This window comes from Helicoverpa zea, chromosome 10 (assembly GCF_022581195.2).
Source record: "Helicoverpa zea isolate HzStark_Cry1AcR chromosome 10, ilHelZeax1.1, whole genome shotgun sequence".
NCBI classification, from domain to species: domain Eukaryota; kingdom Metazoa; phylum Arthropoda; class Insecta; order Lepidoptera; family Noctuidae; genus Helicoverpa; species Helicoverpa zea.
In genome coordinates this window covers 11877431-11886661 of record NC_061461.1, presented here as the reverse complement: position 1 = coordinate 11886661, position 9231 = coordinate 11877431, and the positions used below count along the sequence as shown (strand labels likewise).

The 9231-nt window shown below is 37.2% G+C and overlaps 1 protein-coding gene across 1 annotated transcript; it reads left to right on the top strand.

Annotated features, from left to right (window-relative positions):
* The first annotated feature begins 7 nt into the window (after nucleotides 1–7).
* LOC124634015 (pre-mRNA-splicing factor Slu7) lies at nucleotides 8–8849 on the top strand. The gene is made up of 12 exons (XM_047169411.1): nucleotides 8–240; nucleotides 552–706; nucleotides 945–1037; nucleotides 1293–1482; nucleotides 1775–1857; nucleotides 2175–2320; nucleotides 2778–2961; nucleotides 7118–7263; nucleotides 7611–7716; nucleotides 7865–7964; nucleotides 8052–8245; nucleotides 8633–8849. Exons 1-12 carry the CDS (start codon nucleotides 72–74, stop codon nucleotides 8804–8806), a joined length of 1740 nt encoding a protein of 579 aa, XP_047025367.1. The 5' UTR covers nucleotides 8–71; the 3' UTR covers nucleotides 8807–8849.
* Nucleotides 8850–9231: the final 382 nt, after the last annotated feature.

Genomic DNA, 9231 nt, shown 5'->3' with positions numbered 1-9231 from the left:
ATTATTTTGTGTTGTGCATCCCAATTTAACAATTTTTAATCTTATGTGGTGATATAAAGTTACTTTAAATCATGGCGACGGGTGCACGCACCGCTGTGTCGCAAATATTGCGCAACAAAGACGATGTTGGTGAAGAGGAAGATGAACCAAAGAAGAAGTCCAGGGAAGACTGGAGAAAGGCTAAAGAGCTTGAAGAAGCTCGTAAAGCTGGTACAGCACCTGCTGCTGTTGACGAAACTGGTATGGACTCCCATATCTTTGATAATAACCTCTTGAAAGTGAAATATAAACATCGACTCTTAGGTCTTTTAACGTCCAAAAACTCAGTCATCATCAGCATTTCGACAGTGCCACTGCAGGGCACTCTCATCACAGAAAAGGAATGAGCATTAGTCACACTTTGAATTGGCAATTGCAGACTTTAAGGTCCCAGTTTCCTCAAGACATTTTCCTTCACCTGTATTCAGTCATCGATGTCTCAGATACACCAAAAACTTAGTAAAGTTGCAGTATTAATGTATAAAATACTCAATCCCAGCTTTATATTCCAGGCAAGGACATAAACCCCCACATTCCGCAGTACATATCGTCTGCACCATGGTATTATGGAACTGCTGGGCCTACCCTCAAGCATCAGAGGCCACAGGAGGACAGAGAGGCTCACTTTACTAAGCTTGATACCTACTACCATAAGGGAGTTGATACTGTGAGTATTGATGTTATTTATTACTATAATGTTTTAAAAATATCCTTTTTTAATGTTTTTACATTATAGTCTACAATGAAAGAAAATGTTTTGTTTAAGTTCTACAATTTGTAGAAAAAAAAAATAATTTGAATCCAGAACTGTCCATTTGGACAAAGGATCAATGTTTTCATCCACAAATGTTGAATTTAAAGGCATAAAATCTAAGTTTAATTTAATTTCCTCATTTTTATTACAGACAAAAGTAGCAACAAAGTATAGAAAAGGAGCATGTGAGAACTGTGGAGCTATGACACACAAGAAGAAAGATTGCTTGGACAGGCCTAGAAAGGTAACATTCAGATTGTTTTTGTATTAGAATAGACCAAAGAGACTGTGTAAATTTTCTTTAAATATTTATTATCATTATTTATTAGATGATATAATATTCATTTAATTTCAAACAAACTAGTCATTAACTACTCATGTGTAAAATAAACTATTTGTTTTATCTACAAATGCAAAATCTTAACAACATTTTCATAGAATAAACTTCAAAAGTTACGATCCATAAGCAATCCATTACATTTTCTTCACAATGTTACAGATAGGTGCAAGATTCACTAACGCAGGTATCGCAGCGGATGAGTTTGCGCAGCCCAATCTAAACCTCAGCTATGATGGCAAGAGGGACAGGTGGAATGGTTACGATCCTCTCCAGCATAAGGCTATCATTGAGGAGTATCAGAAAGTTGAGGATGCTAAGAGAGAGCTTAGGGCTAAGAAATTGGAACAAGGTAAGTCAAGATAATTGTTGACTTCTAAGTACAAGAAAGCTAGACTAATTTTATTATAATTGTTAAACAATATGTTTTTAATCACCAAATACAACCACACATCCATCTTCCATTTCCAATCAGTTCAAAATGGATGAATAGACCCAATGCAGAGTATATGTTTGTAGCATTACTACAAAAATAATATATCAAGTGTCATGTAACTCTCAGAACATGGTTAAATGTTCTGAGTGTGTGTTATGAAATATTCTAGATGTTTTTAAGTTATAATAACCTTATAATTTAATTATAGATCCCACAGCCACAGAGGATGATGACAATGCTGAGGAAGATGAGGACAAATATGTAGACGAAGTTGACATGCCTGGTACTAAGGTAAGATTATATCCTTGTAAACAATAGTTTAAAGAAATTGTGTTTTTACCTTACATTATACATTTCTTGTAATCTCTCTCAACTAATCAATTCTGATTTGCTACCTCAAGCACTGTGATCAGATTTTGTATGTAAATTGTCTAAGTAAATACTGTCAAATTACATAGTAAGAGTGGGTTGTTGCACTATAAAAGCAACATTAAACAGAAAATTGCCGCCAATTGGTAAAATCTATTATTTGACAGCTATATGCAAACAGGGATTTGACTAATACTAATAGTACTAGCTTTACTCATCCATAATTTTCCACATTTCAGGTAGACTCGAAGCAGCGCATCACAGTGCGTAACTTACGTATCAGAGAGGACACGGCGAAGTACCTGAGGAACTTGGACCCTAACTCTGCCTACTACGATCCCAAGACTCGTTCTATGAGAGACAATCCTAATCCCGTGGCTGTAGAGTGAGTTTTATTGTGCCTATTATTATGCAGTTGTACGGAGAAAATTCGGGGATTCGGTAATGGTATAAGTATAATTGGATGTCGTAAGTTGTTGTGCAAGTGAAAGTAAAAGGAACGTTATAATAGAAAACTTTTTTGGTGAATACCATTGAAATAACTCACGTTTAATTAAGTCAATTAGAGCCACTATACTTAATTAAAATTATACCACCATTATTTTCATGACCACCATGAAAGTAAATTGGTCCTGTAAATGGCCTGTGTGTGTCCTGTGGAAGGCCTTGGTCCAGCATTGTCCAGCGGCGAATGTCTGTCGGCTGAAACGGTGAAGAAATTGGCCCTCTACTCCTTATTATTCTATTTTCTCGTAGATCAGACGCCTTAGTCCAGCACTGGACGTCTTTCTTCTGAAACGATGACGAAATTGGTTCTTTATTCAGTCCTTATTACTCCTCAGATCAGACTACCAAGGCGAGAACTTCGTCCGGTTCAGCGGCGACACGGCGGTGCACGCGGCGGCGCAGCTGTTCGCGTGGGAGGCGCAGGCGCGCGGCCTGGACGTGCACCTGCTGGCCGAGCCCACCAAGCTGCAGCTGCTGCAGCGACAGTACCATGATAAGAAGGACCACTTCAAGACGCAGGTAGGTGCCATTGGTATATAACGACCTAAGAAAAGATGGTTAAACTGTGTGAAAATCGATAAGACTGGAAAGATTGTTACTGGTGAGATGGCGGCAGATAGTATGTAAAGAGAAAATATAAGGGCCGGAAAGATGAGGGCGGAATTTGTTTTAGGTTGATCACTGTACCTCAAATGTAGAATAATCTCATGGACAATGAATGAACAAAGTGGCCGTGGTGGCCTAGTGGGTAAAGGACCGACCTCTCAAGTATGAGGGTGCGGGTTCGATCCCAGGTCAGGCAAGTACCAATGCAACTTTTCTAAGTTTGTATGTACTTTCTAAGTATATCTTAGACACCATGGACTGTGTTTCGGATGGCACGTTAAACTGTAGGTCCCGGCTGTCATTGAACATCCTTGGCAATCGTTAAGGGTAGTCAGAAGCCAGTAAGTCTGACACCAGCCTAACCAAGGGGTATCGGGTTGCCTGGGTAACTGGGTTGAGGAGGTCAGATAGGCAGTCGCTTCTTGTAAAGCACTGGTACTCAGCTGAATCCGGTTAGACTGGAAGCCGACCCCAACATGATTGGGAAAAGGCTCGGAGGATGATGTATCTTCTCACATATAGAAAAAAATTGCCTAGGCCACTCTTAAGTTTAAGCTTAACAAAGTAATGATTAATATGAATTTTTATTTAAATAAAAGTCGTTCTAATCTAAAAAAAAGTACTTAACTGCTAAAAATATTATGTAAAATGTTTACCCACCCAAAACAAAAATGTGAAAGACTGCCAAGTTCGATAATATGGGAATGCTTCGCCTATAAAAGAAGTGAGATCTGAATAAGTACCAAGTTCCATACACATACCTCAGTTAAAAATAGTTACTTTTTAACGATGTTACTTGGAAAATTTTCATACACCTTGTTATAAACCTACTAAACGCAATGAATCAAGTATTTAATTTTCTATTAAAACTTGCCAAGTAACATCATTAAAAAGTAACTATTTTTAACTGAGGTATGTGTATGGAACTTGGTACTTATTCAGATCTCACTTCTTTTATAGGCGAAGCATTCCCATATTATCGAACTTGGCAGTCTTTCACATTTTTGTTTTGGGTGGGATTTCATTTATTTTTGTAAGGTTGTTTATTTTATTTTTTTCTTATGATGAAGTTAGTTAAAGGAATGTCTCATTTATACTATCTTTTAGATTTTTTAATATGCACTATGTTTCTTACAAAGAAATGAACTAGATTAACTAAATGGACTAGATTTACCAACTGACTGACATGACATGTTATCATATATTATGTTCGTGGATCAAAGTTACACATTCGTTATTTTCGAAAGTGATTCACACTTGGCCGTTTTCAGATTTTTATTTTACTTCTAACTACACTATTTTACTTCTAACTAAACTAAATATAAACCATTCGAAGATATATTATATAAATATAGATAAAGGACAATGCTATTCTTTGTATGGAAGTTGGGCTCAAGAGTTGCCCACAGTAACTGCATAGTGTATTATGTTCCATAGGCTTATAATAGGTCCCAGACCGAAATATTTCGAAATCTATCCCAGGAGTGCTGAGAAAAACTGGTTTGACTCTTATTCAATACTACGAAAAATATGCTTACGAACTCTTAACTATTCCACTTTTATTACCTTAATTGAAATGCATTATAATATTAATCGACAAATACGAGGTATTGAACGAGATTTTTTTTTACCGACTTCAAAAAATGGAGGAGTTTCTCAGTTCGTTTGTATTCTTTTTACGTAAGTACGTGCATAACTCCGTCGTTTACCAACCGATTTAAACAATCATTTTATTGTTTAAAAGGATTTACTTTCCAAATAGTTCCAGGGTCCAGGGTCTGGTGATAGAAACCTTAAAACATTATGGAACTCTCGGAAATTGTAAGCACATATCGAATAAAAACTTGTCAATCGGGTATATGTCTCCGACACCACAAAACTGTGGAGGTTAAGACCTGACCTGACGATGGAGACGACAGTGAGACGAGGGAACTCCTCAACGGTATCTATTTACTACCTCGTGTTTGAGCTTATTTTATTCGTCTTGATAAGATTTTTCCATTGCCATTAAGGATATTAATTGCATGACGCTACTCGAACTTAGGACTGATTGTGGTAGATAGAGACTGAAAAGCAAGAGAAACAACAATTACCTTTAAACGTCTATTTCTGTTTTTTTTTTTTTTTATCCTGTTAACAGTGAAACCACTATCTATCTGATATATATATCTCTATCTATCAAGAAAAGAGGTTGTTAGGTTTGTGGCTGCTTAAAATGGCTTGCTAACAATGGCTGGCTAACATTAGAACTGGTTTTTCTCGGGACCTCTGGGACCGATTTCAAAAATATTTGCATTCCGTCTTAAGAGTGAAGTAAAAAACCTATTTTAATCATTCCCACTACTGGGCAAAGGGCTTGGGCTTCATAAACTGACTGTTCAAGTTGGACATTAGAACCGAGTTTTCTCGGGACCTCTGGGACCGGTTTCAAAAATATTTGGATTCCGTCTTAAGAGTGAAGTAAAGAACCTATTCTAACCATTCCCACTACTGGGCAAATGGCTTGGGCTTTATAAAGTAACTGTTCAAGTTTAACATTTGAACCGGTTTTTCTCGGGACCTCTGGGACCGATTTCCAAAATATTTGGATTTCGTGACAACAGTGAAGTAAAGAACCTATTCTAACCATTCCCACTACTGGGCAAATGGCTTGGGCTTTATAAAGTGACTGTTCAAGTTTAACATTTGAACCGGTTTTTCTCGGGACCTCTGGGACCGATTTCCAAAATATTTGGATTTCGTGTTAACAGTGCAGCAAAGAACCTATTTCGACCACTTTCACTACTGGGCAAATGGCTCAGGCTTTGTTAAGTGACTATCTATGGAGAACATTTGAACCGGTTTTTCTCGGGACCTCTGGGACCGACTTCAAAAATATTTGGATTTCGTGTTCAGAGTGCACTATGGAACCTATTTTAACAATTTCCACTACTGGGCAAATGGCTTGGGCTTCATAAACTGACTGTTCAAGTTGGACATTAGAACCGGGTTTTCTCGGGACCTCTGGGACCGATTTCAAAAATATTTGGATTCCGTCTTAAGAGTGAAGTAAAGAACCTATTCTAACCATTCCCACTACTGGGCAAATGGCTTGGGCTTTATAAAGTGACTGTTCAAGTTTAACATTTGAACCGGTTTTTCTCGGGACCTCTGGGACCGATTTCAAAAATATTTGGATTCCGTCTTAAGAGTGAAGTAAAGAACCTATTCTAACCATTCCCACTACTGGGCAAATGGCTTGGACTTTATAAAGTGACTGATCAAGTTTAACATTTGAACCGGTTTTTCTCGGGACCTCTGGGACCGATTTCAAAAATATTTGGATTTCGTGTTAACAGTGCAGTAAAGAACGAATTTCCACCACTTTCACTACTGGGCAAATGGCTCAGGCTTTGTTAAGTGACTATCTATGGAGACCATTTGAACCGGTTTTTCTCGGGACCTCTGGGACCGATTTCAAAAATATTTGGATTTCGTGTTCAGAGTGCACTATGGAACCAGCTGAAACTACTCCCACTGCTGGGCAAACTTTGAGCCCACACCCTGGCATTGTCCTTTAGTTCGTTTTAGTTCCTTAGGGGTATAAATTTACACCGGGTATAAAACACCTTCATTATTTTGAAACCGACTCACACTTGGCCATTTTCAGATTTTTCCCTTTACCTTGACATAAAGACCTACCTTCATGCCAAATTTCAAGTCAATACGATCATTGGAAGTGGTCTAGGTTTTTGATGAGTGAGTCAGTGAATCAGTCAGTCAGTGAGTGTATAGTAAAAATAGCGATTTTCTGACGTCAATATCTCAAGACCTACAATAGGTATATTAATGAAATTTTGTATTTTAGATAAGTGAGGGGGTCTCAATAGATACTAGAAATTTGATATGCGTAAATAAAATAGATTTTGAGTTACAGGGGGGTCGAATTTGGCCCGAAATGGTTCGTGTAATATAACCCACGGCCGGTGTGTCGCTTTTTTTGCTCGAACTTGGCGGACACACTGCCGTGTGTCTGGATATTTTGATGGAGACTACAACCCATACTTAACCCAAAAACCATTTGTTCCAGGTGAAACAGTCAATCTTAGAGAAGTATGGAGGCGAGGAGCATTTGGCCGCACCACCTAAGGAATTGCTGATGGCTCAGACAGAAGTGTTCACTCGGTACAACAGAGACGGAACATTAGTGCAGGGACCTGAGAAACAGCTCGCTAAGTAAGTAGTTAAAGCATTAAATCCTACATCCTACTAATACTATAAGCACAAAAGTTTGTATGAATGAGATGGATTTTAATGATACTTTGCTGTAATATATAATAATGATGTATAACTATATAAGCTACTTATTATCCGTGTGCGGGAAGTAGATACCTCAGGTAACATGGGAAAAATCTTTATCTTAAAAATCATAAGTACATAATAATGATGATTTATTTGGATGGATCATCCAAAAAATACGCTATGAGCATAGACTGATTACATAAAATCTACTGCGTATTTATATGCAAAACTATGTAAACCTTTAATTTCATGTAAAATAACTTAAATTTCTTCATTTTCAGGAGTAAATACGAAGAGGATGTGCTGATAAACAATCACACGTCTGTGTGGGGGTCGTACTGGCGCGACGGACAGTGGGGGTACAAGTGTTGCCACTCTTTTATAAAGGTATTGCCATGTTCCAAAAATGAAAAAGGAACATTTTCCCTAAAATAACTCGTCTAGGTTGAAATGACGAATTTAACGTCTTTTCAGCTTAGATGTGCTATATATTTCTATATGTTAGTTCGATATTTTATTTAGTTATTGTTTCTAGATGTCATACTGCGTTGGTGAAGCAGGAAAGTCTGTGGTTCTAGAAGTTTCTGAAGACAAAGCTGCGACTTCACAAGAACACACAGATAAGAAAGAGAATGGTATTTATCTCTCAAATCTTTGTTTAATTAACTGCCTGTCAGATTTATACAACAGTAACATGAATAGAATTTTTATTATTTTTTCAGCTGAAAAAGAAAAGTCAGACAAATCATCATCATCGTCAGAATCAAGTTCAGACAGCAGTTCGTCAGAATCGGAGCAGGAAATCAGATCGAAGACAGAAAAGACCAGTAAGAAGAAGAAGAATAAAAAGAAAGCTAAAAAGAAGAAGAAGAAGGAACTCAAGAAAGAAAAGCGAGAGGAAGATAAGCTGAAAAAGGTATAGTTTTGCCAATATTCTAGCCTCCAGATATTCACCATGTTTCTTACACAAAGGGCTTTAGAAGGAAGATAAAGGGAACATTTTAGTCAGTAAGAGTCTGACACTCTCTCACGCTGCACCCACAGCGGGAGAAGTCATTTGATAAAATAATAAAAAATATATATTAGTAAATGTGGCAACTCTCTTCGTAGATATCTTCGCATCTTTAGCAGTCGTGCACTTATGTGCTTTTTTTCTCAATTGTCTTTAGATCTTGTCCCCTTATTTATATAATCACATTAATCACACACCTTTTCTTCCATAGCAAAAATGATTGATGGGATTTCACCAATCACTAAATACGAGGTATAACAAAAACTATATCTCTGAACTATTCGATTTCAGGCTTTGGAACTGGAAGAAAGGTCACAGAAACGTGCTGAATACCTCCTGTCAGTGGACGAGAGGAAACGCCCTTACAACAGCATGTTCGAAGTAAAGGCGCCCACGGAAGACGAACTCGAAGCGTATAAGATGAAGAAGAGGCGGGAAGAAGACCCTATGAGCCAGTTTCTATGATCTATGTAAATAAGGCAATAAATTATAAATTAACCTAAAAAAATTGTCTGTTTTTCTACCTCCTATGAACAATTTTAAGCAAAGCTTAAGTGACTTGCCCGGAATTTCAGAAAAAAACATGGTACAAAAACTCTTTCTTGTTTACCTTCACGGTGTGAATCATTCCAGTGAGGTCATTCATGTGGCAGAATAGTAATTTCCAGTGCCAATTACCATTCCGAATTAAAATACCAATCAGGGCTACCATCCTCAAATATGGTATTTAGTAAAATCTACTGGAATCCTCTATCATTTCAAGAATATTTTAGTTTAATAATAAGCGTTTGATTTTCCCCAATTAAATTTACAATAAGATACAATTTTACTCATAATTTGTTCAGTTTCATTAAATAACAAGAAAACTTCCATTGATGTTGGTAGTTTTT